General features: G+C 41.6%; 2 protein-coding genes and 1 long non-coding RNA gene across 3 annotated transcripts in view; 1 reads left to right on the forward strand and 2 right to left on the reverse strand.

Annotated features, from left to right (window-relative positions):
• Positions 1–575: 575 nt before the first annotated feature.
• Positions 576–15,128, forward strand: part of LOC112450707 — a 24,602-nt gene continuing 10,049 nt past the window's right edge. The window contains exons 1-3 of the long non-coding RNA XR_003039373.2: positions 576–634; positions 1,022–1,096; positions 9,869–10,005. This is a non-coding gene — a long non-coding RNA (uncharacterized LOC112450707). The remainder of the gene's footprint in view (positions 635–1,021; positions 1,097–9,868; positions 10,006–15,128) is intronic.
• Positions 2,167–4,615, reverse strand: hoxa9a (homeobox A9a). The gene is made up of 2 exons (XM_017424720.3): positions 3,409–4,615; positions 2,167–3,159 (listed from the first exon to the last, which is right to left on the reverse strand). Exons 1-2 carry the CDS (start codon positions 3,959–3,961, stop codon positions 2,918–2,920), a joined length of 795 nt encoding a protein of 264 aa, XP_017280209.1. The 5' UTR covers positions 3,962–4,615; the 3' UTR covers positions 2,167–2,917.
• LOC108240899 (homeobox protein Hox-A10) lies at positions 7,893–10,904 on the reverse strand. Its single transcript, XM_017424700.3, has 2 exons — positions 9,812–10,904; positions 7,893–8,905 (listed from the first exon to the last, which is right to left on the reverse strand). The coding sequence occupies exons 1-2, from the start codon at positions 10,680–10,682 to the stop codon at positions 8,631–8,633; spliced, it is 1,146 nt and encodes a 381-aa protein (XP_017280189.1). The 5' UTR covers positions 10,683–10,904; the 3' UTR covers positions 7,893–8,630.

Here is a 15,128-nt window from a genome sequence, read left to right on the forward strand (position 1 = left end):
CGAGAAAAATCTGTTGCATAAATATTTATTATACATATTTATTTTTTGTCTTACAAAATAATAAAAAAGTTTCTCTCTTAAATGCCAACATCATACTGTTCTTCAATGCCTTTTTGATCCAGATAATTGTAACTAATATTACAAAGACTAATTCCAATTATTCTAATTAAAGCGTGTATAACTCGTAATCTTTATTATTATTATTATTATTATTATTATTATTATTATTATTATTATTATTATTATTATTATTATTATTATTATTATTATTATCAGCAGAAGCAGCAGCAGGTTTTTTTTTCTAGGAGCAAGCTAAAGAGCTGAAAATGTATTAGGACTGTTTATTGTTCATGAGTTTAAAATAGAAAACAACATATTTTCTAAAGCAACAAATATTGAATATTATAAAACAGTTACGGGAAAAAAGATTCTATTCCCATGTCAACAAATGAAATCTGGTAAATAACTATGGTAAATTAATGAATGCGCATAGCTCGGTGAGGTGATTTAAAAACAGGACCTCAGTAAACATATGGACAGAAAGGATCTGATTGTGCGCATGTGCAGTAGTGTCCCGGCAGCAGCAGCCATGTAGCTGTGCGGTCTGAGTCTTCTTCAGAGCTGCAGGCTATAAGTAAGTAAGAAGCTCGTGCAGTGAGACTGTAAAAAGGTGTGAAATTATTTTTCCCTGACTCTTAAAAATGTTACTACACTTTGTTCTCCCCGCGTGCAGCTTTATTAGGCGTGATGGTTAAAACAGCATGAGAGGAATGTCGTGAAAAAGTGTCGCCACCCTCTGGTGACTTGCGAGGATTGCAGGGAAGCGCTATTGTAGGCCGACATTTTCGTTTTCAAGAATATATCCACGATAAAAGAAATGACTCGCGGAGGTCACGTTGTGCTTTTACATGTGTGGTGTTTTGAACAAAACTCCTGCGTAAAAGACGCACTGGAACGTTTGGAAGTTCGTTGCTGAGCTTGAATCCAACTCATGGCTTTATTGCTCCTTCCTCTTTTGTAGAACGGCCTCAGCTACAAGGGGAGCAGAGGGCGGAAGGTTCCCAGGTGAAAAACAAAAGAATCGCGTCAAATGACCGTGAGTCCTGCGCTGTCCCAGTCGGATAGGAATCCAATAAAAGGCTGATCATTTCCGCTCGGCCTTTTGTCCAAGATCCCAATCGCGCGGAAAAGAGAAGGGGAAAAAAGCAAATGGGTGTCATTCTGGAAACGGCCTAATTGTGTCTGGACGGCCATAAAGCCATTAAAACTGGAATGCCAGACAGTATATAGCAGACCAGGCGTTTTATGGCACTGTCTCTGGCCGAGTCTTTGAAGTTTGGGTCCATCTGCGTCCCCCAACGCGTCACAACAGCACTCCTGTTGGACTAAAGTCCGTCTTAGCCTGTATTCTGCTCTTGGTGAGAACTCAATTTTGGCTGAATAGCTGCTGGGGTCAGGCCTAGATTTGACTGACCAAAAACACCTATCAATAGCAGTTCTGCGGCTGGCTCACGTTTGGTCTCTTTGTGTCAAATCCCCCCACCTCCAACATGCAGAGACAAGTCTTTACCCTAAAATTAAAGCAACCCATCTTCAAAAGCACTTGAATTAAACAGCTCCAGGCCAGCTTGTGTTTTAAATTAAATTTCCAAGTTAAAAGGTGTACATTATATTGAATTTTTTTTTCTCTCCTGGAGGTCGAATTGGTGCCATGTTGCAGGTTTTAGGCTGATCGGCCTCTTCATATCCGCGCAGAGGCCGCGTTATTTTAGTCTTCAGCTGTCGAAGAGCTCAGTGTCTTTTTTTCTTCTTCTTGTTTTGTGTCCTCTCGCCTCCCAGCGCTTTGCACCCCATAAAAGGTTATAGCAGTAATTGTCTTTTATGGCTGTATACAGCTAACAACATCCTCTGCCAAGACGCAACTCTGTCCCCAACACACACACTCTCTCTCACACACACATATAATATTCACTTAAACCTGTATGCATAATAATTAGTCTACATGTAGACCATTTTAAAAAAGAAAAAATTATGATACATCTAGACGTACTAGTTGATTTTTCCTCTCATTTTGTCTCATATGTTTGCACCGCAGATGCAGACAGAACATACTAAATCCTGGACGATGAGATCAAAGTATCTAAAAAAAGGAAGTTGAAGCCTATGACCTCGAGATATAATTTGTTTTATTTAATAAATAGTACAAATTACATTTTGTGAAGCAAACGTCAGAACGGTCAGCAGACCACGAGGTATTCAATGAGAAGCCTACAGTGTTTAATTTGAAAATGTTACTCCCTGAAAACTCTGTCAGACAAATTACAGCGATGCAAGCAAACCTACTTTATCATCAGACATCTAAAAACATGGAGCTATCGTAGGTAGTTGACAGACATAGGTAGTCAATAACTTTTATAACATCTTTTAAGGAATTTCCCCTAGATGTCTGCGATTTATGCACCTATACATACTTCAAAATGTGTTTTTCTTCCCCTAAACGGTTCTAAGCTTAGTATCAAATTCACGGTCATCACCAGTCATTGTTCTATGGAGAAACAACAATAAAATTAATACTTTTTTTTTCTTTCATATATATATATATATATAAACTAGACTGACTCTGAAATAGACAACAAATAGAGCTACAAACAAAAACAACACACTGCTAAAAACATCCAGACACAAACAAGCACAGGCCAACTAATTCAACGAGGTATTAATTCAAATCAACAGAGAATTTCTTTTTAAAAAAAGGGAGGGCACTGTCAGAATTGTGCAATATTAAGGTAGTAGCATCAAACTAAAGCCCAACATGCTTTTTAATTTTTTTACAAGACAAATGATCCTACAGCTGTTATATAGAACAATAAGACGGCGGAGTTTAAAAATAAGGTCCAGCAGAGTTTGGCGCGTCAGTTTACTCGTCTTTCGGTGCGCCGTCTTTGTTAAACTTCTTCATCTTCATCCTGCGGTTCTGGAACCAGATTTTAACCTGTCTCTCCGTGAGGTTTAGCAGCCTCGCCACCTCGTACCTGCGGTCCCGGGTCAGGTAGGTGTTGAAGAGGAACTCCTTCTCCAGCTCCAGGATCTGGTGCTTGGTGTAAGGGCAGCGCTTTTTTCTCGTGGCGCTCGCGTGGAGCCAGTTAGACACCGGGTTATCTGAGAAACAAAGGGATTGTGACCATTACATGTTAGGGAAATGAAGTAGTAATTGAAAATAAGACATAAAGCAGGAGTTAATCAATTCATGAAGGTTGCGTCTAATATTTGCAATCCGAGCATGGTCATTAACAACCTCCATAAGGAAATGGCACGTTCAGAATGCCATCTGACGCGCCCCCCATCCCAATTCCCCGCAGCTTTATGCGTATAAATAGCTCGAACATTAAAGACCTGGGGGAGACTTACTTGGGTCCAGGCCCGGTTTCTCCTCTCCCTCACCGCTCATGTCCCCTCCCTGGACGGACAGCTCGTCCTTCTCCCCCGGTGATGGTGTCGCAACCGTGCCGTTTGCGTAATCGGAGAGCAGCAGAGCCGTGTGGGATCCGGGCAGCGCGCCGTCCCCCCGCGCCCCCAGCCCCTCCGGTTTGATCCCGTAGTGGTGGCCCGTCGGTAGTCCGGTCATCGGCAGCGAGCCGGACACGGGTTCAAGGAGCCACGACTGGTAGCGGCTGTCTGCGTCTGCGCCCATCGCGCCTTGCGGATGGCCGTAGTGGTGGTGATAGACGGAGGAGACGGTCCCCGGGAACTGAGCCGGGACGTGGTTCCATGTTGGCCCGAACACGGGAGCTTTGGACGGGAAAGTGCAAGTCCCGAGCTCGCTGTGGTCGCTGATGGAGGCGGGCTGCCTGGCGTGCTGGAGCCCGGGACCCGAGGGGTACCGCGGGACGGAGAGCTCCTCGCTCTCCGGCAGAATGAGGGAATCGACGTAGTAGCTAGTCAGTGTTCCGGACGTCGACATGGCAGAGAAATTATCCTTTTCGCATGTACGCAGTCATACAGCAGATACATGCAAAAGTACAACACACACACACGCACACACCTCTAAAAACACACACACACACGCAGTAAAGCCAGCCTCACAAAATAACAATGTGGAGAAATCAAGTAGCAACTTGGCCCCACAGAGAACTACAGTGGGAAAGTAATGGGGAGACACGCTGCCATGCCATTGGGTAGCACAGTCACGTGATCATAAGGCTGAACAATAAAAGATAAATCAATCCCTGCAGTCATTAAATACTCACCCGCTCAGCTATAATAACCCAGACTTTTATACGAATGAGCAAAATTTAGGCAGAAATCTGCAAAATCTCTCTGAGAAGGAAAACATCCGAATGACTGAGGAAAAGAAAAAAAAAACACTTTATAGTAAAACCTATTCCTACTGGGATTCCTCTCTTCATTCAAAACGATACAATATGTATTTGGAAGGCTAATTTTACGAGATACTTTATTGGACACGTAAGCACCCTGCTGCTCGCCAAAACACATTTCAAAAACACAGAGGAAGTTTGCAGCTCAAAGATCTGCAATCGTAAATTACGAGCAAACACATTAAAATACATTGTTTTTATTTTGATCTTTGTAGGCTGTCAGACATATTCCAATAAGCACTTTTTTCCCTCCCTCCCATCCCGCTGGAGTTTCAAATATTATTATATTATTATAAATTTGGTTTATGCATTTAAATTTAAAAAAAAAACACGGAGGCAGCAGCGGCCACTCGCTTTTATTTTTCCTCCATAAACACCTTCTCCTTGACTTCCAGGTTATTTTACTTTTTCTTTTTTTTAGATTATTTCTCAAACTTCTATTAATTCGCATTGCAACATGTGCACAGTTGTACCAAGGTATGTTTTTTAAATAAATAATAATAGGCAATAATGAATTTGAGCTAAGTGGAGGAGCAAATCGAGGGTCTTAATTAAACATTTAACTTTATTTTAAATTATTATTTTCAAACACATGTAAAAGGAAACAAAACTGCGGCAGTAGTTTATTTCATGTTGTTGTTACAGAAAATTGACCTACATATTTTTCTTAGTTCAATAATTAAATCTCACCATTACCCTTTTTTTCACTTGTTTTTATTTCTCACTGAGGGGACATCTTAGTTGTTGTTTTTTTTACTAGTTTATTTATTTTATTTATTTTTAAAATAGTTTATTGTGCTCATTGTGATCGTTTTTATGCTAGCACTGTTTTAAACCTCACTGCAAAGTTTTATGTCAATAAAAAGTTGTTTTAAAATGTGCTACTTTAGTAAACGTCGATTTAATTCGAAATTCGGCTAAATGTCAGGCTTTACAAACGTCGGGTCGCGTTGGAAGCAAAAAGTAAAAATAAAAAATAAAACCAATTTAATTTAGTCTATATCTAATTATTGTAATATGCAGCTTTACTATCTAAAAGAGCACTTTATATTCTGTAAAATATAAAGTAAAAATAGGCGGAATTGCGTGCTATGCGTATTAAAAGGCTTGCATCAAATGCAACCAATTTGATCGCGAGTTGTTATTTGCAAACTCAATAAAATAGTAGCCACATGTCTTAGCTTGCTTTACTTCGAACTGTTTATTATTTGCACCACATTATCACCCGCATATCTCCTATATGTTTCATCGCCTCCATTAACAAATGTATTCCTGATAGCTGCCAGGAGCCTGAGCGTCGGTGGAACTTTACGCACAATCGGCGCTAAAAATAATCCCAAACCCAGGGTTTGTAGTTTCATCTTCTTAAAACCTGAAACGGCGCGGGGAGTGTCCATAAATACAGCACGGTTTAAAGAATTTAAATTGAATACATCTAACAGTTGTTTAGGTTGTAAAAGGAGGGTCTCTCTTGTAAATAAATTTTAAAAAGTGGCTCGATAATCTGTTAAAAAACTTGACAAATACCCAAATGTAAACAAGTTAAACAGGAGTTACATGGTTTATACTGCCTAACTTTGTGCAGATAATAGAAAATTTATTCTGGGTTATAATTTAAACTATTGATTGACCAAATAAATGTAGCCGACAAGAATAGTTGCGAAATATTACAGGCGGGTGGGACAAAGGAAAATTAATCTATGGATTTATATGTGTGTGTGTGTCCGCTCTTTAATATATTCTAAATCTGATATCACTAGTGTGGTTTTCAAAACAAGAACCTTGAGTTTTCTCATATTACTTTGGTGTTTTATTTATTGCCAGCAAATAAAACAGAGGCTGGCCAACACCCATACAAGGCCACAGGGAATTCAAGCAGCACGCACAGATTCTCTGCATTCTGCGGGTCCCTTTGCATTTAAAGAAGGGTGGAAAAAAAGAGAAAAAAGAAACCACAATAACATGTATTTTCGTTGCCTTTCACCTCACTGGTGCTTGTACATTATTTGGCCAGCAGACATTAGACATCAAACAAGCCGAGGAGGGCAGGAAAAAAGGAAAAAAAGGAGCGGCTGTGCGCCCTATTTGTGCACTAAAACTCAAACAAGAATGGACAAACACCTTCAGAGCAGGAAAAGACGCCACTATGCCAACAGCTCTCAGGCTGTAAACCTAAATCAGAGTGTTTTTTTTTTTCACCCTGCAGTTTACCGCAGGGGCTATTCACTTTTCTCCTTCTTCTTCTCCTTCTGCAGATAACAGCTTGTCTGGCGGATCTAAATATCGCCATAAAGCCCTTCCCTTCCTTTTGTGTGAGCCACTACGGCTCACTACAGCATCCGGTTGTCGCTGCCCGCGGAGGTCGCTGTTGCCCCATTCACCTTCCCCTTCCCCTCCACTGCAGTGGTCGTAACCGAGGCCTTGTCTGGCGTGTCTGCGTCACCACTACACACGGAAAAACACTCCCCGATTCTTCTTCTTCTCCTTCTCTCTTTTTTTTTAACCCCCTTATGCTTTCAAGTCCACGTCGCGGACTGCATCTGAGCTCTGATCGCGTGGATTTTCAGCGCACAAAAACACATTTCTTATACCAACAGAAGGAACAATAAAGGAATCTGAAGAAAAAGGGAGACAGATTGAGCACTGAGACTTGCAGCCGCTCACCCCTCCCCGTTTTATTACCTAGAGAGAGAGAGAGGGAGAGAGGGGAGGTTTGTAACGTGAGTCTAAACACCTATTTTCAAACAAATCCCCACATCCTCTTGTCTCTGCGTCGCTTTGGTCTCGATGTTCGGAACTGGGGCAATTAAGACAGTTTCATGTTGCAGAGTTAGAAATGCACCCCAACAACATGAAACTACCTAAACCACTCGACAGTCGATCCCGGGGAGGGTGTGTGTGTGTGTGTGTGTGTGTGGGGGGGGGGGGGCTCAAGTGAGGAACACAAACCGGCCAAATCATAATGCACCGTGGTGGCCGCTTCCGTGATCATGTGTCCAAAGAGTGAGATGATGAAAACAACACAAGTCGCCCTTTTTTAACGCAGGACAGTGAAATCCGCTGCAACAAAAGCGCAAAAAACACATAAACAAATTCACAAAGATGGTTGGACTCACCCGATACTCGTCGTGTCAGTGTTTTCCAGGCTGCAGCAGAAAGCAATTTATCCACAGGGTGAGTGGGTTTGCACAGTTCAGATTTCTAAGCTGTGAGCCGGGCCTCCTCTCCGTCCGAAAGGCTCACTCTCGACTGAAGCTGCTGCTTCGAGGAGAGGGAGAAACCTCATATAGCAGCCAGTCATAAAACTCTACAATAGCCGGCTGGGCATGCAGCAGGACGGCTTATAGCCTTAATATCTTAATTATTTCCGACCAGTCAGTGCGCATTGCTTCTTAGAAAGGTTGCATTTTCAAAAGATAGGACGTGGACATCCAGAGTGCTGGGGGAAAAATACTATTTTGAGCTTTGAGTCCTACAACAAGCCGTGTTGAAATAAAAGAAATAGCACAAAGAAAATACAGGCAGCTACTCCTCAGTGCTGATAATTTATTAGGCATTACACAAAAACACAATGTCATATTTATATATATATATTTACAGAGAAATATACATTCAAATAATCCTCCTTCACTGCACGCTTCATGTTTAACCGTTCCCTATACGTGACTAAAATTACAAATTATAAATTTCTCTCTTAGTTTAGCACCCATTACATCTTGGACTATATCAGGGTGAAGGACTTTTAGAAAATATAAGGCGTTATGTTCAAAGGTTTCGGGGGAAACTTCATGTCATGCAATTCCAATTAAAATAAAATCAAATTCGTCTAAATTTAGACATTTGAAGCCACCTTTCAAGGCGCAAATGTGTGTTGCCTCTGTTTGTGTGTGTGATACAGAGAAATAGTGTAAGTGTGTGTGTGTGTGTGTTGTTGGACTGCACTGATTTAACGACACCATCCAGTCAAACAAGAGATGTAACAACAATACAAAACACGACATCAGAAAACAGAACATTCAGTCAGTTTCCTTGGATTTTCTCGCCGACATGAAGCGTGTCTCGAAATGAAAAGAAGGTTGCAGCACCTCACAGTGAAACGAGTGAGGAGAAAAACGGTGAGGAGGAGAGGGGGATGGGGGGTGGATAGAAGGATGAGTGTCAATGGTTTCACCTGTTTTGTTTTTTTGTTTGTTTCCTTTTTTAATTTTAATTTTTTGCTTTTTTTTTTTTTTTTTGAGAATTGTTTTTGCTCAATCACGAAAATCCATAGTTGGACGTGAGCTCCCGGATCCTGTTCTCCCTCGTCATTTTCTTCAGTTTCATCCTGCGGTTCTGGAACCAGATCTTAACCTGTCTGTCCGTCAGGTGGACACTCTTACTGATCTCTAGGCGGCGCTCTCGGGTCAGGTACATGTTGAAGAGGAACTCCTTCTCCAGCTCCAGTGTCTGGTGCTTCGTGTAGGGGCAACGTTTCTTTCGGCCGCTTTTTGCCGTCAGCCAGTTGGCCGTGTTTTCACTTTTTGTGTCTCCTGAAAAAATGTCAGACACATGGGTTTTTTTACGCACTGCAACATGAGGGAATGGGATGTGAGAGAAAAATAAAGACAAAGAGAAACAAATAGTGTGTGCAAGTGTATAGTTGTGTTGTAGCAGGCGACCTATTGGCTAACATTAAGTCTTGTTATATTCATATACATCTTTAGGTATTTATAGGCTAAAAGGACACTGCATTTGGTATGCTGTAATGAGGCAAACCAGTTTAAACTAGACCTGAGAAACTGCAGCGTGCCACGAGAGTAAAATGTATTTTAAAACATTTACTGAAAGGGTATTTTTGTCGTTTGTGTTTGCGCGCCTGTGAATGTGTGTGTGTCTGTGTGAGAGAGAGAGTGTGTGTGTTGGTGTCTCAAACGTAAAGTATGGCTTTATTTTTGCATAATACGTAAAACAACACTTACAAAATTTAATCTGACTCTATACAGAGAAGACAGTATTATGCCAGCATCACAAATAAAGTAAATATTTATATATTGAGAACCATGTACGTCAACCAACGGTTCAAGTAGGCCTTTACGCACCATTTACGCAGAGGTCAAAATAAACACTAATTGGGTTAGTATTTTTTTTTCCAATTTTAAGAATACTGTATCATGTTTATTAATCTTATAGGTTATTATAATCACACCAAAACAACTTTTAGTCCTTAACCACTGACTCACTTCTCCTTTTTACGCATTCTAGCTGTAATGCGTCAATGAGCATTTTGTAGTAGTTTTATTTGTATTGTTAGCATGTGAATGCTGTGAAGACAAAAGTCTTGACTTGTTACTGCACTCTAACTAGTAAAATAAAACCTGACAGGTGCCACAAAAAACTCTACCTGTTTGCCACCAAAACAAGTCTGACCACACTAATAAAGACCCGCCTGTGATTACCTTTATTGGTCTTTTCTGCTCTCTCCTTGTCATTTTCTTCTGTTTCGTCCGCCGAAGAGACTTCTCCATCCGAGGAGTCACGCGCCTCCTCAGCGCCTGACGTGACGTGGGGTTGCAGGTTTCCCGAGGACACGAGCTCTCCTTCATCGGTGCCCTTCTCCTCCTGCGCCGCGGCTGCTGGAGCAGAAGCTGAGGTTGGTAGGGTGTGGAAGCGAGCGGGATCAGTGGGGTGTAGGCCAAAATGGGAATGGGAAGGGTTCGACTGGGGGCCGCTGGTGTTGTAAAGTTTATGAGAATGTGCGTGCGTCTGAGACAAGCGGAAGTAGCCCGGCACAGGGACTGAGCCCCCGCCGCCTCCGCCGCCATCGGGAGCTGTACAAGAAGTCGACCCAAGGCCGGCGGAGGTTATTCTTGAATATGTAAGATCTTCGGCCGTGGACGCTTTGTGGCACTTGGGCTGCTCGTACAGGCAGTAGGTACTCTCTTCCTTGATGTTCTGCGGGAAAGTGCAGGGTGCGACCTGGGGACCCGCAGAGTGCTCTTGTTCCATCCGACATGACCTCTGCGCGTCCATCCACATTTCCATGCTGGACATGTACGCGCCCGAAGCGGTGACCATATTTTGGTGACCCACCTCACTCCGTTTAGCCATACCTGGGAAGTATCCATAGTTGTGTAGTCCGTAAGGCACTTCTGCGGCGGTGCTGTGAGGCAGGCACACAGCACTCCCAGTGTAGTGACCTCCGCCGCTCTCGCTGCGGCCACTGATCAGAGAATCCACTAAAAACGCGTTTCCTGACGGGCTGTCCGAACATGACATTATTGTGGTGTATTTTGGCGAAGGGTGAAGATAGCCCTTTCTGGCTGACATTTCTTGTGCAAAACATGCTGGATATGATTAGAGGCACCCCCCACCCCCTCCTTCTTCTCCGAGCGGATTGTAAAACCAATGGAAAGGCAGGAAGAGGGACAGTCCCCTCCCACTTTGAGCCTACGTAGCCAGACCAAAAGATATCCATCATGGAGCTCAGGCAGAGGGAAAAAAAAGACAGCAGAGCAATCAGTGCGTTCCCTCACCTCGCCTTGATGCACCACCCTGAACAGAGGGGCCGAAGTCCAACACAGATCACAGTTGTAAAAAACAAAACAAAACAAAGAAACAGATTTATATTTTAAAAGCATACAACTAATGGAAAGATATATACACACACACACATATATATATATATATATATATATATATATATATATATATATTGTAAAGAACTTCTGAAACGTTCTGGCCTCTGATGCACTGATTGCTCCCCGCGCAAATGAAAGCTTACCACAAATACCACCAAAGATTGAAAGGGTTAATTAAATCTGCGAAACCTTTAATCCTCAAAAAAAGGCTCGTCTTTGTGTTATTGAAATTGCATTTTCCAAAACCAGGGTTTTAAAAATTCAATAAATTTTCCCTTAAACAGAACCTGTAAAAAAAATCAAGTTTAAAAGCGCAGAGCTGATGTGATCCAACAAGACAAAAAATAAAACTACGGCAGTGGCTGTGAACTCTCTTAACTAACTGACTAAAATATCCGCTTTAATGCACAACAATACACCTGAAAACAACTGAAGTACTTCATTAAAAGCAAATATTTAAAAGCGCTTGGAACATTGTTGCGCATCAAAAATCCGCAGATTTCTTTTACTACTCCACGCATCATTCTACTGTAAATATTTTAATATTTCAGCTCAGCTGTCCTTAAATAAATGACTGTATCGCATCTGCTGATTCAAAATCAACTACTATAGAGTCTGTGCGTAAAAGAAAGTGAAAAAAGAGTAAAAGAAAATCGTAATGGCGTGTGAACTACAAACAAACAAAGAAAATAGGTGTGACCAAAATCACTAAAACTCGATTTAAGTCAGACAAATTAATAAATATTCAATTTGTGATTTTATTAGATAGGGCCTACATTTCAAATAAATTAAACCTATATAAAACACAGTTTGGAAAAAGATTTAAATAAATAGAAAAACTGCACTTCGAGTTTTAAATACCCTGTTATTTAGGCAGGTGTTTTTGTGGGTTTGTTTATAATTTCTTACATAAATAATTTTTAATACACCGACATGCTTGCGCGCCTATTTTATTCCTATATTGGAAATGATTTCAAAATCCTCAAGTCAAATAAATATCATTCGTATTAAGAGTTGTTGTGTCTGAATGCTATCTCGGACTCTTCTGCATCATACTGTAGTATTCACCTGCCTATTCCAGTTAAAATAATCTCAAATATCACAAATAACCACACCAGTCTGGTATTTTTCCAAACTATTTGCGTTTTTGGAGGAACCAGCAGCACGCCACGTCAAAGAAGAACTTCAAATCTAAATGTGGTGCATTAAGAGGCGCAATAAAACCTCTGTTTCCACTTCGTCCTGAATATTTGCGCTCTGTTGCAGTTTTTTCCAGGTTGCAGCTAATCTTGGCTTAGCACTTGCATTAGCAGGCCAAGGTATAGCCGCGCACCTTAGGGCTCGGTTTGAAGTGAAACTCAAAAATCTGTGGAAAATATATATATGTATAAATTGAGTCAATTTAGTTTTCCAAACTGTGGCACGGAAAGCTCGACGCATTTTTATTTCCACGCAGGCGGTGCGCATTTGTCCAGCTCAGCAGGCGAATTTTTGTCACGAGCCATTTATTTAAATCCAACACGTATTTCAAAATCAAAATGTCATGTTATGGAAACGACCAAGGGAAGAGAAATCGGCGCTCCTTCAAAATGTTGAATCCTACACAGCATTTCCTGCAAAGCCTGTCCACAACCTCTCTTGTTTCTTTTTGGACATTTGAGCCAGAAAGGTAACCAAATACACCGATTAATAACACGTGCACATTTTGTTTTGGGCTTGCACACTCCATCTAGTCTCGGGCTATCGATATCTTTGTGTTACAGTTATTAATTGTAGCTATTAAATCTTCATTTCCACAGCTGCCGGGCTGTTACGTCCTGAAAACACTTTACTCCGACCACTGGCTTTGATCAGGCCCATATAATCGTGGCCGAGGAGGCCGTTTGAGTCGGATCATGTTCGTCCTGAGTGCAGTTATGAACAATAACGCGGCGTTTTATTACATCCAGCGGAAGCATTTATTTTTCACGAGAGACAAAGGAGAGAGAGAGATACGGGGGGAGAGGGAGACTCGGTCCAGAATAGCCACACGACTCCTGAACTGACACCAAAAAGTTCAGCTTCATGGCAGGAAGGAAAAACGAGACGCAATGTGCGCCCTATCACAATCGCACCAGCCTTTCCAGTAACAGTATTTATGTACTATTTGGCACGCACGGAGACTTTTAGGAGCGTGTAATGCGGATTCTTTGAGGACGAAGAAGAATGAGCACACAGGACGCGTGCTGTGATTGAAGATGAGCCGCGCAGGCTCCTAAAAATAAACCAAATGTTTAGATGCTCTGCACACTCTAGCAAAAAAAACAACATATTTTTTAATCAGTCGAGAAGGACTTTAATCCAAAACATTTGCCGTTGAACCTTCCAGGTACAAGTTGGCTCTGGTATACTTCAATCATTAAAAACGTCAAGCTCAGCAAAATGAAAAGCACGTGCTGCATGAAGCCTTGGTGCACATGTGTTACCTTATTAGGACTTTTAGGGAGGCTTTTCCTCACTGCACCAGAATGAAAGTATGCATTCCAATGCAAAAGATGAGCAAAAATGCTTTATTTATTGAATCTATTCTTTAATTCTGTGAAGTAAACCATTAAAGACTCGACGTTTTATTGGCAACGTTTACCTGTGTTCCCTTTGACCAGAAGATCCAAGGCCATGACTTTGGTCCCAATAGCGCCGCCCGGTGGTAGGACTGTGAAATCCTTCAGTGCTCCTGAGCTGAGTCCAGCTGGATAAACCAACGCGAAGGGCAAAAAGCCTCCCAAATGAAGTCGACGCAGCCAGCGCGCAAAGACTCTTCGAATCCGTCCTCTGCTTGTCGTCGCTGTCGCCTCCTTGGAAACACAGTTAATAACCTTGGGTCTCAGACGGTTTATTGCACCAACACTCCAATTGTACAAATGCTCCAGACTCTCAGACAGCTTTTATGGCCGCGTTGCTGCGGCAACGGTGGGAGGATGTCCCGTAATTAGGGACGGAATTCCAGCGCGCAGTAAAGGATGCGCACGGCAAGGCCGGACTATGGCAGTGCAGAGGCAACCATAAACTTCAGCCTCTCTCCCAGCGTTTATGGCCCTTTTGACTGTCATATATGAACGCCAATGCGCTGCGGCCAGCCCTCATAAACACTGTGATAACAACAGCAAATATGGCGACCCTCGCCAAAGGAGGCTGCTGTTGAACGAGCGTTTCCAGCGCCAGTCAGCAAGATGACAGCTTGTGCGCACCGAAATAGAGAAACTCCCAGAGACAGATCACTGGAAGTCAAACTGCTGCAACGTTTGGCAACTATACATGCTGCTTAGATGAATAAAATAGGTTCTCGATGGTGATATATAGGCTCAACAGTAAGACTTTGCTGCAGATCAGTTGGTAAAACGCTCAGTGAATCTTGGTTTGAAAATACAAAAAGTTCAAAGCCAGTCAGCCAAGCACAAGATTTTTATTTTTTTATTTTTTTGAATTCCTTAATTGCTACGCTATTTTATTAAATTTATTTTAAAAATAAAACCCAATAGCTAAATATTTTCAACTGAATTTAATCTAAAATTTTAAAAATGTTTTTTCTTTGTCTTTCTCTTTTTTTGTTGTTGTTGTTGCTATTCAGAAACATATTGGTTCGGGTTGAAGGTTGTCAGAAATCCAGTGTGTGTATTTGTGTGTGGGGGAGAGTGTATCAGCCTGTTTAATTGGAGTGTTTATAATTAAACAATTGTTTTGCACATGCTTGTTTTAATTTGTTTGTTGTGCCCCAAGGCGTCTGTTTGCTTGAACTTTGCTGTAAGGGCGCGTATTGAACGTGTAGGTCTTTTGTGCGTAACAGGCGCGTATTTGATTCAACAGACACAAGACGCAGTTTAGAAAAGAAATTAAATAAATTTTAAAATGAAAGGGTTTTTTTTAAGTCATCAAGACAGTAGAGCATTTTTTATGTATGTTTTCATGGTTTTATTTGGAAATATAATATAATACACAATAATTTGGGCATACCAAGCAGTTGATTCAATGCGATGACCCTGACTGCGCGTTTGAAAATTCAACTATTTTTGCACTTTTAGACCACAAGTAACCAAACGATTACGATTCATGATTATTTTAAAAAGTGTAATAAACATCAGACCCCCCCCCCCTCCCC

Source organism: Kryptolebias marmoratus, linkage group LG5, assembly GCF_001649575.2.
Source record: "Kryptolebias marmoratus isolate JLee-2015 linkage group LG5, ASM164957v2, whole genome shotgun sequence".
Lineage (NCBI taxonomy): Eukaryota > Metazoa > Chordata > Actinopteri > Cyprinodontiformes > Rivulidae > Kryptolebias > Kryptolebias marmoratus.

Excerpts from the sequence above, each read along its gene's own strand:
- LOC108240899 (XM_017424700.3), bottom strand. The coding sequence starts at position 10,682 with ATGTCAGCCAGAAAGGGCTATCTTCACCCTTCGCCAAAATACACCACA. Across the intron at positions 8,906-9,811 it reads AGCAGAAAAGACCAATAAAG|GAGACACAAAAAGTGAAAAC; the intron begins GTAATCACAGGC and ends ACATTTTTTCAG.
- hoxa9a (XM_017424720.3), bottom strand. The coding sequence starts at position 3,961 with ATGTCGACGTCCGGAACACTGACTAGCTACTACGTCGATTCCCTCATT. Across the intron at positions 3,160-3,408 it reads GAAACCGGGCCTGGACCCAA|ATAACCCGGTGTCTAACTGG; the intron begins GTAAGTCTCCCC and ends TTTGTTTCTCAG.